General features: G+C 41.6%; 1 protein-coding gene across 1 annotated transcript in view; it reads right to left on the bottom strand.

Annotated features, from left to right (window-relative positions):
* Positions 1 to 13606, bottom strand: part of disp3 (dispatched RND transporter family member 3) — a 186959-nt gene extending 173353 nt beyond the window's left edge. Inside the window, exon 1 of the mRNA XM_048615185.1 lies at positions 12652 to 13606. Within this exon, the coding sequence (XP_048471142.1) occupies positions 12652 to 13606 (955 nt within the window). The remainder of the gene's footprint in view (positions 1 to 12651) is intronic.
* Positions 13607 to 14804: the final 1198 nt, after the last annotated feature.

The raw sequence follows: 14804 nt of genomic DNA, 5'->3' as shown, positions 1-14804 counted from the left end.
ATCCACGTCCTGCCAAACAAGTAAGTGCTACTTTACATGCTACTGTCACTCTTCCATTAACACCACTATCACTTTCAGTCATTGGACACCACTTCTAACCACAAGTTGCAATGCCTTCTCTCTCTTGTGTTGGAAGGTTCATAAGCTACCCTTGTCCTCAGCACCGAAATATCTGACTCTACCAGATGTACCATCCTTGACCTCTGAGGATGACAGTACAGAGAACATTGGCTGGTATTTCACCCCAACTCCCAGCATCCTTTTCCCTAAGTTTCTGAGGACTGACCAGGTGACCGAGAGTGGCTCATCCCCTCAACTGACATGACTGGGCAGCTCTGGTGCAAGATGTGTTCTGATCCAACTGGTTTCCATACATCTCCCGAACTACATCAGCCCTATGCCACACCTCATCCAACTGGCCACTATGGTGCCAGTAGACGACCATGGCCTACTCCCTGGACTGCAGAGGCGTGGGCACACTGACAGAGACCTGATTGTGGCCAATTCCCGACACTATTATGGGAAATTACCCTTGACTTACTGTGCCGAGGACCCCTTCACTAACTAATTCTTCCATGGACATCATGGAGGACAACTCCCATAGAGTTGTATACATAGCTGGCTGCTTGCTTCACGTGCCATATGTTAACTGTGTAAGCTACTGGGACAAGGAGGTGTGGCTTTGACAGCAAGACATGCTCCCCCTAGACAGAGGACTGCTTAGCTGCAAGTAGCATCAGAGAAACAGGAAAGTCGAAGTTTCAGGACAGGACCCTTCAGCAGGGTCCTGTTGAAGAGTCCCAACCTGAAACGTCAACTTTCCTATTCCTTTGATGCTGCCTGACCTGCTGTGTTCCTCCAGCTCCACACTGTATTTACTCTGACTTCCAGCATCTGCAGTTCGCACTATCTGCTTAGCTGCAAGACTAGTTGTCTTTGTTATGTGTGTACACTATTGGCATGGCAAGTCAAATGAAGCTGAGGCATGGATGTTGTGAGTAAGCAGGTAGGTACTGAGTAAGCGAGCATTAGGAGAGCAAATGAGCATCTTTGAGATGCAGCCTAGTCCAGTGTGCAAGCTGGGTGACAATCCCTGTACGCAAAGTGTTTCCACTGCAGTCTTTCAATGCAAGTGTCTGCTTTCATACTGCATTGCCAGTGCACAGCAGAAATGCCAGGATGGTTGCTGTGAGCTCACACATGTGTGATGTCAATGTACATGGAGGAGGACTGAATGTGGCTAGTGCCTACATATCTTGCTCTGAGATGCAGTTTGGTCACAGACAACATGGAGGTCATTGGGAGTAAGCAGAAAGCTGAATCTGCCAGGTATATGCTCTGGTTTTCTTTTTGAGGTTTCTCAATGTTGTGCTTGCTTGGCGAGTTTGATAAGATGGGAGTGTAAATATTAATAAGGAGAACGTGCCATTGAATAGCCGTTTACCAAGCATTAAACCCTGTCAATCGGCATCTCACCGCAGCTTAGTGAGAATCTCATCATTTCAGCCATTGTGAAAACCAAGGAGTGGGATAACCTCAATGGTGAGATGTGCCTCACCACACTTATTATCTAATTCTGCCACACATTTTCCATCGCCCAGTTCACTCAGACTCCTGTAAAATTCTGTCCATTATGTTTTTCTATGCAGCCTCCCACTCCCACTCCCAATCCAGGAGAAAAAAAAAATGCCACAGTCCCATCCCTAACACTAACTTGGACAAAGAAGACTTGGCAAGCACAGGATATATTCTCAAGTGTTGCTCCCTACCCGCGACTAGCATGGAGAAATCCACTTCTGTGTGGCCAACTGAGAGATGCTACCCAAGTCTCATTTGATATCTGAAAGGAGCTGGTGATGAAGAAATTCAATCCTATTGTGATTTTCAGAAAGATAAACACAGCATTTGTCCTTAAGCTATGCATCTGCAGATCTACCTGGGGTTTTATAGTACTTTTTATTTTGACCACCTTTTACTTTGAACCCTTCACACCTGCCCTGGTCAGGTTTGCTGGCATTGGCCAGTATGATTGCCTCACTTGGGCAGGTTGAGTGGGCTGCGCAGTTTACAATCCTTACACTATTAGCAAAATACAATGGCAATATCTTGCAAGACCAGTTACAAATTACACTTCTCATAAAGCTGGGTGATCGGAGTAACTTCTGCTTCTCTCTAGAGGCTGCCAGACGTACTGGGTCCCTCTAGCACTTTCTGTTTGTGTATCATATATAGAGTTGGGTTTATGAACAAACATTTTTTTTCCACTTTTGTCTAGCAATGGGGAATCCTAAGCATAACCATCTTCAGCTGTTTCATGAATGACATTTATTCTTTCATTAAGATCAGAAGTGCAGACATTAACTGATGATGCACAATGTCTACCACCATTTGTGACTCCTCAGGTACTTATGTAGTCCAGGTCCAAAGGCAGTAAGACCTGCACAATGTTCAAGCTTGGACTGAACAGTGGCAAATAATAATTGTGCCATAGAAATACTAGGCAAAGACCATCTCCAAAAAGGGACAATTCTCCAGCATCTGCAGTTCCTACTATCTCTGATTCAAAGCTAACTATCATCCTTTGACATTCAATGGTGTTACCATCACTGAATCCTCCACTCAGGGATACCATTGACCAAAAATTGAACTGGACTACCAATATAAATAATATGGTTACAACAGCATTTCAAAGGCTAGGAATTCTGCAGGGAGTAACTCACCTTCTGACTCCCCAAAGCCTGTCAACCACCTATAAGAACACAAGTCAGCAGTGTATAGACTACTCCGCTTACCTGGATGAGTGCAGCTCCAACAACACTCAAGAAGACTGACACCATTCAGGACAAAGCAGCCTGCTTAATTGGCACCACATCCAAAAACATATACTCCTTCCACCACAGATACTCATTAGCAGCAGTGTGCACCATCTACAAGATGCACTGCTAAAATTCATCAAGGTTCCTTAGACAGCATTTTCCAAACCCATGACCACTTCCATCTAGAAGAGAGGGACAGCAGATAGATGTGAACACCACCACCTGCATATTCCCCTCCAATCGACTCACCGTCCTGACTTGGAAATATAGTGCTGTTTCTTCAAATTCGCTGGGTGAAAAACCTGGAACTCTCTTTCCTAATGGCATTGTCGGTTTTCCTACATGGAGTGCTGTGGTTCAGGAAGGTTGCTCACCATCACGTTCTGAAGGAACTGGGAATGGGCAATAAATGCTGGCTCAGCCTACAATGCCCACATCCCATGAGTGAATTAGAAAAAAATTGTACCCATGAAAGTAATTGCATCAGGCTGGGGTGTTAAACAATATTCATGGAATCCAAATAAATGCAAAACAGGTTCTTGACTCCCTCAGTTGGAAAAGCTTATGCACGTGAAACGTTTTAGGAACTTGATGCCAAAGTTTTTAATCCAACCTTAGGAATCAAAATTTTGCCTTCCCACCCAAATAAGGTTCCTCTCTTGCCTGTCTAAAAGCTCCAGAAGCCCTAAATGGGCCCAGAAGATTCTGCCCATTAATCTATTTAACCCACAGTATTTTGTGCTATAACGTATTTTGTTTCAATCTTTCATAAGATTCGAGTGTCACTGGTAAGGCCAACATTTGTTGCCTATCCCTAATTGCCTTCGAGAAAATGGTAATGGGCCCTAATGTTGTAGCACCACAGTCCATTTGCTGCAGGTACACCAACAGTACTCAGAGATAGCAAGAACTGTAGATGCTGGAGTCAGAGACAGCACAGTATGGAGCTGGAGGAACACAGCAGGTCAGGCAGCATCAGAGGAGCAGGAAAGTTGACGTTTTGAGTCGGGACCCTTTCCGAAACGTCAATTTTCCAGCTCCTCTGATGCCGCCTGACCTGCTGTGTTCCTCCAGCTCATACTGTGTTGTCACCAAAAGTACTGTTGGGTAGGGATTTCCTGGATTTTGATCTGGCGATAGTGAAATAACAGTGATATCATTGCAAGCCAAGATAGTGTGTGGCTTGCAAAGGAACTTGTAGGTGGTGCTGTTCCCACATGTCTGCTATTCTTGTCCTTTTATGTTATAGAAGTTGTAGATCTGGAAAGTGCTGTTGAAATTGCTGTTGATACTATTGTGCACTGGTGGAGACAGTGAATGTTTAGGTTGGTGGAAGAGGTGCTGATTGTGTAGACTGCTTTGTCCTGGATGGTGTTAAGTTTCGTGAGAGTTGGAACTGTACCATCCAGGGAAGTGGAGTCTATTTCTACACATTTTTTAATTGTGCATTGTAAATGCTGAACAAGAGTCAGGAAGTGAGCCACTTGCCTTAGCATTCTCAGTTGCAGACCTACATTTGCAGCTATATCACTTACATGGCTGGTCCAGTTTAGTTTCTGGGAACCCCAGGATGTTGATTGTGAGGGATTCAGCAATGACAATACAACTGAATGTCCAAGGGAGATGCTTAGATGTATAAAACAGCATAAATGTGTACAATTAGATGTTGATTACATGCATCCCCTGCTAGGGTTGTACAGTTGGCAGAATGGAGGGATAAAAAGTATTGAAAACTGTTTATTTCCCAGAATGGATACCTTATGAAAAACACAAAAAAAAAGCAAACAATAATACTAAGAGAAATTTCAGTTTTTATTTACCTTTGCCTTTAAGCAGATGAACAGGAGAATTACTTTGATAATTAAACTGGTTTCACTCAGTAATTGTGCTTTTTAAAATACTGAGAAGATTCCAGAGTATATTCCACTTGGGAAGCAGAAACTACTGAACTACTTATAATTCAAGAGTCCAATACTTACAGGTGACCAGCAGTTTTCATGTCTAGGGAATAGTCTTCATTGCTGGCCTGTCAAATGTGCACAGTCTATCTCTGCTACCTGATCTGATGGAATTGGTATAACAACCATAGGAAAAAAAAATCAGTTTTGATTGTATAGGAAATACACGGGAACAAATAACCATCCAAGAGTATTAGATAAGACAAGGGAATGACGGACAGCTGATGAACCAAACAGCATTTATTCCAAATGCTAGAGGCCTGACAGGTAGAGTAGATGAACTCCAGGCATAGATGGGAACATGGGACTGGGATATCAAAGCTATTACAGAAACATGAGTGAGGGAGGGACAGAACTAGCAGCTTGATGTTCCAAGATACAAATGTTATAGGAAGGATAGAAAAGGAGGCAAGATGGTGAATGGCATTTTTGATTAGGGAAAACATCACGGCAGTACTTACAGACGATATTCCTGAGGGATCATCCAGTGAAGTTATATGGGTGGAACTGAGAAAAAAGAAGGGGATGATCACTTTGATGGGATTGTACCATAGACCCCTCAATATTCAGTGGGAAATTGAGGAGCAAGTGTGTAGAGAGATTGCAGTTAGCTGTAATAATAGTAAGGTTGTAATAGTAGGGGATTTTAACTTTCCAAACATAGACAGGGACTGCCATAGTGTTAAGGGTTTGGATGGGAAGGAACTTGTTCAGTGTGTTCAGGAAAACTTACTCAATCAATATGTAGATGGCCTTATTAGAGAAGGGGCAAAACTCTACCTCCACTTGGGAAATAAGGCAGGAAAAGTGACTGAGGTGCTATTGGGGAGAACTTTGGGACTAGTGACCATAATTCTATTAGTTTTAAAACAGTTATGAAGAAGGATTGGTCCGGTCCACAAGTTAAAGTTCCAAATTGAAGCAAGGCCAACTTTGACTGTATTAAACAGGAACTGTCAAAAGTTGGTTGGGAGAGGCTGTTTGCAGATAAAGGGACGTATGGCAAGTGGGAGGCTTTCAAAAGCGAGATAACGAGAGTTCAGGGCCAGCATGTTCCTGTTAATGTGAAGGGCAAGGCTGGCAGGAGTAGGGAACACTGGATGACTAGACATATTGAAGGTCTTGTCAAGAAAAAGAAGGAAGCATTTGTCAGGTATAGCCAGCTGGAATCAAGTGAATGTCTTGAGGAGTATACGGGGTGTAGGAATACATATAAGAAGGAAATCAGGAGGGCAAAACGGCACATGAGATAGCTTTGGCAGTTAAAGTAAAGGAGAATCCAGAGAGATTCCACAAGCATATTAAGGGCAAAAGAGTAACTAGGGAGAGAATAGGGCCTTTAAAGATCAACAAGGTCATCTATGTGTGGAGCCACAGGAGATGGGTAGGATCTTGAATGAATATTTCTCATCAGTATTTACCTTGGAGAAAGAAATGAAGCTAGGGATTTCGGGGAAATAAATAGTGATGTCTCAAAAAGAGTCCACATTACAGAAGAGGAGGTGTTGAAGTCTCAAAATGCATAAAGTATATGAATCCCCTGGACCAGATCAAGTGTATCCCAGGATATTGTGGAAAGCTAGGGAAGAAATTGTGAGGCCCCTAGGGAAGATATTTATAACATCAACAGCCATGGGTGAGGATGGCTAAAGTTGCGCCATTATTTAAAAAAGACTGCAAGGAAAAGCAAGGGAACTAAAACCGGTAAGCCTAATGTCAGAGATGGGTAAGTTGTTGGAGGGAATTCTGAGAGACAGGACCAACATGCATTTGGAAAGGCAAGGGCTGATTAGGAATAGTCAGCATTGTATTGTGGGTGGGAAATCATGTCTCACAAATTTGACTGAGTTTTTTGAAGAGGTGACCAAAACTACATATGAAGGCAGAGCGGTAGGCATTGTCTTACATGGACTTTAACAAAGCCTCTGACAAGGTTCTACCTGGCAGAATGGTCAGTTAGGTTAGATCACATGGGATCCATGGAGATCTAGCCAATTGGATACAAAATTGGCTTGCCAGTCGCAGACAGAGGGTGGTGGCAGAGGATTGTTGTTCAGACTGGAGGTCTGTGACCAGCAGTGCGCTGCAAGAATTGCTGCTGGGTCCGCTGTTGTATTTGTATCATCAATAGCCACAGATGAGGTGCCGGAAGACTGCAGGCTGGCTAAAATTGTGCTATTATTTAAGAAGGGCAGGAAGGAAGAGCCATAGAACTATAAACCGGTAAGCCTAACGTCAGAGGTGGGTAAGTTGTTGGAGGGAATTCTGAGTGACAGGACCTACATGCATTTGGAAAGGCAAGAACCAATTAGGAATAATCAGCACGGCTTTGTGTGTGGGAAATTGTATCTCACAAATTTGGTTGAGTTTTTTGAAGAGGTGACCAAGAAGATAGATGAAGGTAGAGTGGTAGATGTTGTGTGTACGGACTTCACCAAGCCCTTCAACAAGCTTCTGCATGGTAGACTGGTTAGTAAGGTTAGAAAACATTGGATCCGGGGGAACTAGCCAGTTGGATACAAAATTGTCTTGGAGGTAGGAGACAGAGGGTGGTGGTAGAAGGTTGTTGTTCAGGCTGCAGGGCTATCCCATAAAGATTGGCGTTGTGTCCATTGTTGTTCATCATTTATATAAACAATTTGGATGAGAAGATAGGCGGCATGGTGTGTACGTTTGTGAGGATGATACCAAAATTGTTGGTTAGGTGGACAGTGAATGTTATCAGCAAGTACAACAGGATCTTGATCAACCGGCCCAGTGGGCCAAGGAATGGCAGTTGGAGTTTAATTTAGATAAATGTGAGGTGTTGTATTTTGGTAAGACAAACCAGGATAGGACTTCTACAGTTAATGGTAGAGCCTGGTAAGTGTTATTGAACAGAGAGACCTAGGGGGTGCAGGTACATAGTTCCTTGAAAGTGGCATCACAGGTAGGCAGGGTGGTAAAGAAGGTATTTAGCATGTTTGCCTTCATTGATCAGAGCATTGAATAAAGGAGTTGTGATGTAGTGTTACAGCTGCATAAGACACTGATAAGACCACATTTGGAATACTGCATACAATTCTGGTCACCATGCCATAGGAAGGATGTTATTAAACCGGAAAGGGTACAAAAAGACTCTTACTTATTCATTCACAGGATGTAGGCATCGCTGGCTAAGATATTACTGAGACTGGAAGGTTTGAGTGATAGAGAGGCAGGATAGGCTGGGACTTCTTTTTCCCTGAAGCGTATAGAGGGTTGACCTTATAGAGGGTTATAAAATCATGAGGGGCATGGATAGGGTGAATAGCAAATGTATTTTCTGCAGGGTAGGGGAGTCCAAAACTAGAGGGCAGAGATTTAATGTGAGAAGTGAAAGATTTAAAAGGGACCCAAGAGGCAACTTTTTCCACAGTGGGAGCTGTGAGAGGATGTGGTAGAGGCAGGCACAATTAAAACATTTAAAAGACATTTGGACAGGTACATGGATGGGAAAGGTTTAGAGGGATATGAGCCAAACGCAGGCAAATGGGACTAATTCAGTTTAGGAAACCTGGTCAGCATGGATGAGTTGGGCTAAAGGGCCTGCTTCGGTGTTATATGAATCTGTGACTTTATGACTCTAAAAGCCCAACTCTGAAAAATTTTAGGATATTCATTATTGAATCTGATGAGCTCAATCTACTAGACACCCCAAATTATTAATTTGTACTTCGGAAAGACACCACAACCAATGAATATGAAGGCAGAAGCAGGACCAGCAACAAATCCAGGAGCAGCAGCAGGCAGGCATGGAGGACAAGGAGCAATGAACTCAGGGAGAGGTGACAAACACATACTCCCCCAGCATGCGTGGGATCTGCAGGAAGACCAAAGTTTCCTGACTCCAACTCCACGAGCGAAGTGCAGTGCCAATATAGACCCCATGTATCCAGGACACAGTGACAGAACTGTGCTAGATGCTGAAGCAGAAACTGAAGCTTTCAGGAGTGGGAGGTCATCCTCTCCTGGTGGCTGAGAAGGTCACTGCGGTACTGAAAGTCAATGTGACTTGTTTCTTCCAGGAAACGGTCGGAAACCTGTGTGTGATTTCTCAGTTGTGACAAACGCATCAGGACAGTGAACAATGTCATTTGTGGAAGGTCACATAGGTTCATTTTGCTTCCCCAAGATGAGGTGAGTGCTGAAGCCTGGGCAGTTGGATTTGGTGACAGAGCTGGGTTTCCTGAGATGCAGTGTGCTATCACTGCACACATGTAACACAGACAGCTGTATCATAATTCAGTGTAATTCATCAACAGGAATGGATTCCATTCAATTAATGTGCAGGTAATCTATGATCACTGCTAACACTTCTTGAAAATACGTGCCTGCTATCCTGTCAGTTGCAATGACTCGTACATTACTGAACACTCTCATATCCCTGGTGCATTTGAGGGTTCAGGAGTCTTACAAAGCTGGTTTCTGAGGAACAAGGGTATTCACGAGGACCATGACCCATGACACCATTGTGGAACCCTCTGACAGTTGCAAAATGCACGTGCAGTGCTGTCTTTACCTTAAAAAAAGACTGTGATGGATCAGAGAATAATGCTGTTGAAGTTGCAATTCCACTACTTGTACAGTTGTGGAGGCCCTCCAGTATAAGCTGGGCAGAGTGTGCTGCATTTTCCTGGTGTATTGTTCCCCGAATAATTGGTGCAGATAATGTAGCGATATCCTGGATGTAACTGGAGGAATGGGGCCAGTCTTCCAAGGAAGAGGATGAGGACATGGAGATGGGTTGGAGTAGGTTGTCATTCTTCATGACAGAGATCAGCTGTGATGGGAGCTCCAACACGGACAGAACTTCATTGACAAAAACAGAAATTGCTGGAGAAACCTAGCAGGTCTCGAAGCATCTCTAGAGAAAAATCAGAGTTAATGCACCAAGTCCAGTGACCATTCTTCTCTTCTGACAAAGGGTCACTGGAAACAAAACAGTAATGCTGTTTTCTTTCAGAGATGCTGAGTTTCTCCAGCAATTTCTGTTTTTGTTTGTTTCAAAGATGGCTTATGGGCAAGGGATACTGGTTTATCGGCAGGCATCAACTGAGTGGCAAATTGTTCTGGGAACAATATATATAATGATGTTGGGGCAAAAATTACATGCAACAGATGCCAAAGGGGCAAGATTGTTACTAACGAGGTGCGTTTGGTAAGATAGGATGAAAAATCTCACTAGGCCTCATGGCATTAAACTCTCCGAAAAACTTGATGTAACTCTGACTTAGCCATAAAATGATAATTTTCAGCCCAGGAAAACTGACATAATAAATTTCTTGTAAATCAATGTGCAGTCTCTAGATGAAAACTGCAGGAACCTAGGAGCTACTGTATGGTGGACAACATAGTAGATACTATTATGGCTGGGAAGACATTTTTATATTAAGGATTATGTAAAAAAACTGCAAAGAATGGAACTGTTTGGATATTTTACAGATTGAAAAGGATATCTTGGAAACAAAGTCAACAGTTTAATGTGTGTTGTGGTTTACCTGCTGTTTATAAAGAAAAAAGTCAAGTGACTTTGGCAAAAAGGCCCGCAAATCTTTCAAGTTGATAAGAGATTGGGATTATGACTTTTATTTGCTGGAGAAAGCTGGTTTTGAAAAGATTATGAGGGCCTTTATGCTAATGAGTGCCTAGCAACACTTTCTATTTTCCTGTTTAACACACCTAAGTGGTTAATAAGGAAGAAACCCGAGAAACTGTCAATGTTTCTCCCTCTTTATCTCAGCAGACATCCTAAGAACCTGATAAAGTTTCCAAATATCAGTATTCCTTAACTACCATATAAATCTTCAAAAACAGAACTGTGAACATTTTCCAAAGACTCGATCTACCTTGATCTTCAATGAAAACTGAAAGCTTCCATCAGTCTACGGCTGTCAGCAATTCAATTTCAATGACAAAGAACCCAGTGACCAGTGAGGAGTTGAAAAGTTATATTCTTTGTTTTCAGACCCTTAGCAAACAGGAGTGTTTTTACTTTTGAAAAACAACAATCTCTGCAGAGGCTGTTGTCTTAATGTGCTGTTTGTGTGTGTTCGGGATTAAGGGGATATAGTTTGTATTCTGTATTATAGTTTAGAAGTTAACTAGTGTTTACTTGTATTAATGACATGTTTTGTGTCACAATAAATGGATTAGTTCGAGTTCGTTAAAATTGCTTTTATTCTGCATATGACTACAAAATTCAAATTGACTAGCCATTTTGTGATTGAATCAACACATTTATACAAATGGTATGACTAGTGAAGTAGTGGGTAATTTAATACTGAAAAGCTTATTTCATAAAGGTTTTCATTTAAGTGTTATCACATCTCAAAACGTCTTAAATTCTGTGATGTACTTGAGGTGTAGAAGCTATATTAGACAAAAAGATGCAGTTGTTTAGCTGTGACCTTAGCAGGCCACATAAAGCATGTTTATCATGAAGGCTTTTTGCGTATAGAAGTGTGTCAGTTTTCTTTGGAAAGGATTTATTGTTTATTATTTGTTTGTTGTCTTGTGCTGATTTAAATACTGTGGTTTCTGGGAAATTGATGTTTTCCTTGTCTGTTGTGGCTTTAGGTTTGTTGAAACAGTGGTGATTATTGGGATGTTGATGAATTCTTCTAATTCTGCTTTTATGAGAGTCCAAATATCCCACGTACCACCAGAAATACAAAAGGCAGTGTAACTAAGTGTGTGCTTCACCACCTAGTAATAAGAGTTCATGAGACTGAGAAAGGTGCACCTGAAAGCCAGGAGGTAGTCCCCAAAAATCAGAAACAGAAATCTCAGCAGGAGCCCCAAAAAGGAAAAAAACATTTTGAACTCTGACTCTGCTCATACGAAATTATGCTGCTCATATCCGATATTGCAGTAATTCCTGATCATCCAAAACACTTGACTTCACCAACCTGTATTGGCTTCCATTTCCCCAGTGCTGTAAACTTAGGATTGTGATTTTCCCAAAGGCATTTCAGTCAACTAATGGTCAGGATGAAGGTCTATCATCCAATTAAAGACAGCCAGCAGGCTCTTAAAGGTAGAGTGATAATTAGAGACCTTACAGCTTGAAAGGACAGTAGGCAGTAATGGAAGATTAGTAATGTCAAGGGTACCTCATCAAGGGCACTCCCCCTCTAACTTTTTAAAACTCATTAATCAAGAAATAGGTTTAACGGACAGGTCACGAGTGATTGGCAGAAAGTAGTGCATTTCTCTGCAAGTGTAAAAGCTAATAGGAGTTGTTATAGGCTGTTGTTTCATTCCAAAGCATTTAGAATAATCCAGCAGGTTAACTCTAAAAACAAATAATATTATGTTTTAATCAATCAAGTATAAACTCAAACTGAAGTTTTTGTTACTCATGCCTTTTCAGTCAAAAGAAAAGCGTGTTAGGTTTCATTTTAAAGTTCTGATTTTCTGAATCTGGTACAAATTGAATGGTTCATTGATGTAGAAAATTGGAATATATTTTGATTCATAGAATGATGCAGATGGACAAATCTTCCATGCAACATTTGCTCTTTAAAAAAATTGCACCGTCATGACTAATTAGTGATCATTAATTTTTTTATTTCCGCATGGAAGATAGTTTTCCGTTGAATAGTCTTCTTCAGCTGTTGACAAGACATGATGGAAGACAAAATGTCTCCATGATTAATATCTATACTGTTTACCATAACTATTAGCAGCAGAGTGCGATAGATGATGGTTAGACTGCCCCCTGCAATTGTATTAAAAATTAATAGGAAACATTATAAAGTAAATAAAATCATACATCACCTAAAACACTTATCCAAATCAGCTCTTAACTCTTACAAACTTTCTCACTTATTGATCGGGAGTAGATGAGAACTTACCATGAATATCTGCCAACTTTTGCCCCATCCCATCGTAGTAAATCCTTCCACCTTGTGCTGTTGGAAAAAAATAGGTCATGAGCGAACTGGGAGGCGAGCAATAGGAATATGAACCAAGCGGCATGTCCTTGAGGACTTCATGAGGTTTCCAGCAAAATTCTCGAAACCTAGGGTGGTCCATGACTTTCTTCTCAATGTTGTGAATTGTCAACAAACGTTCTTTCGTGAAGATATTCCTTTCATCATCACCTCTTGCTAGAAATACAAGCTCCATCCTCCATAGTGCATGTGTCTGAGTATCTCCATTAATGTAAGTGTTTGGATAGCTCATGTGTGTCACTGCTCTTGTTTTCCGCATTTTGTATCTGTCGTGGCTCTTCTTGGTCACAGGTTGTGAGAACAAGTCTCTTTTGCTCAACTGAATTCCATCAGGCCCTTGGGCTTCACCTGATTTGTAAATAGTTTTGCCATGGGAGGCATCGACTAGCTGAGAAGAATTATTGTGCAGTTTTTGCAGCTCTTCTATGATGAGTTTCTCTAAGGTGGCAGATGTGTACTCAGCCAAATCACGTCTGTTCCTCCCCCAGGACCCAAACTGTGATTTTAAAGCAAGGGTCAGTGCATCAAAGCGCAGTGAGGATACATGGTTACGAATCTCAAAGGCATTGTAGGATATATCAATATCGAGGGCAGAACAATGTAAAAGCATAACAACAGTCAGAATTGTTGGGATTATGCAACCTATTACTAATATTAAGGCAGTGCAATATGGGTTAGTAAATATCCACCCAACTACTCCCCAAAAACCTTTAACTTGCAAATCATAGAATAATCTTTTAAAGTTACAGTGACATTTCTTGCACAGCCTTTGGCCTCTATAAGAGTTTACCAACACGTTGTCTTCTTCTTCCTCGAGCCACAGATGCTGCACCAAAGGGTCATCATCACTTTCCATTTTAGTTTTGCCCTGATGATTGATGTTAGTTGGTGGGGGGGTGGGGGGGTGTTGGGGAAGGTTCTCAAGCAAAACTGGAAATTTGATGCTGGAGTCTCCTTTTCTTCAGTTTGTCCTCCACATGAATCGCCTAATTACAACATCTACAACAGAAAATACAATATAATAAAGGTTATAACTTGTAAAAAATGGAACATAGCCAACCTAAGCATTAAAGCAATTTGGCATATAATTTAGGCACAGTGTAAAATATGATTTCTATTAATCAATTCCTAAATTGACCTCTCTTGATTCCTGGTATAGTTAAAATCCGATAGACCCAGAGGACCACTGGGGTGCTCTCTCATTAGACAGAGATGACCGGTGTTGGTTAAACTTGAGGGTCACCGTGCCTCTGGCGAGAGAACAGGTTGAGAAGTAGAGTCCTTCGTGATAACATCAGTTGATGCAGGACTAGAATCCACACTGTTGACATCTCTCTGTAATGTAAACCCAGCCATTCAGCCAACACAGCTAACCGACCCCACTATTATAAGTTGGTATAAAACATCCTCATCTTTCTTGTGGCAATGCTTTGCTGTCAGATTGAAAAATGTACAAGTTGAAAATCTTCTACACCAAGATATTAGAATCCATTTTATATGCAAATACATGATAGCATGTGGTCAACTTTCCTTCATTGTACGGGCTACTTGCATTAATTATTTAGAAGAAAATATCCAGTTTTCTTAATTAAAACTTTACAGTGGCTCAAGATGTAAAGCTAAAGAGATGCAGGTGGACAAATGAAGGAGAGCTGCATTATTGTAGGGATTGGGATCAACTGGACAAGCAACAGCCATAACAGAGTCACAGTCTTCAGCTCTAGAATCTCTAGCACCACCTGATTGTCAATAGCATTTGTTCCAGATCACTGTAACAAATCAAAGGACTATGAAATTCTGATTCCTGACTATTTAAGGCTGTCAAACCTTCTCTTAAAGTATTGGATTTGTCTGCAATCCTTGAACAGCTAAGGAGAGCAGCTTCTACATAGAATGACTTTCCCTTAGTTCATGGATGTACAACACACAGGACAGCTTGCTAAAATCAAGGTAGGTGGATCATGAAAAATCTGTAGTTTTGGGATAGTTAGTTATGTACCAGTCCTGATTCCTGCTGTGTACTAGATGAACTGATTTCAATTGGGGTTTAGTTT

The sequence above is a fragment of the Rhincodon typus genome, chromosome 31 (genome assembly GCF_021869965.1).
Source record: "Rhincodon typus isolate 14 chromosome 31, sRhiTyp1.1, whole genome shotgun sequence".
Lineage (NCBI taxonomy): Eukaryota > Metazoa > Chordata > Chondrichthyes > Orectolobiformes > Rhincodontidae > Rhincodon > Rhincodon typus.
This window is presented reverse-complemented; position numbering and strand designations above follow the sequence as displayed.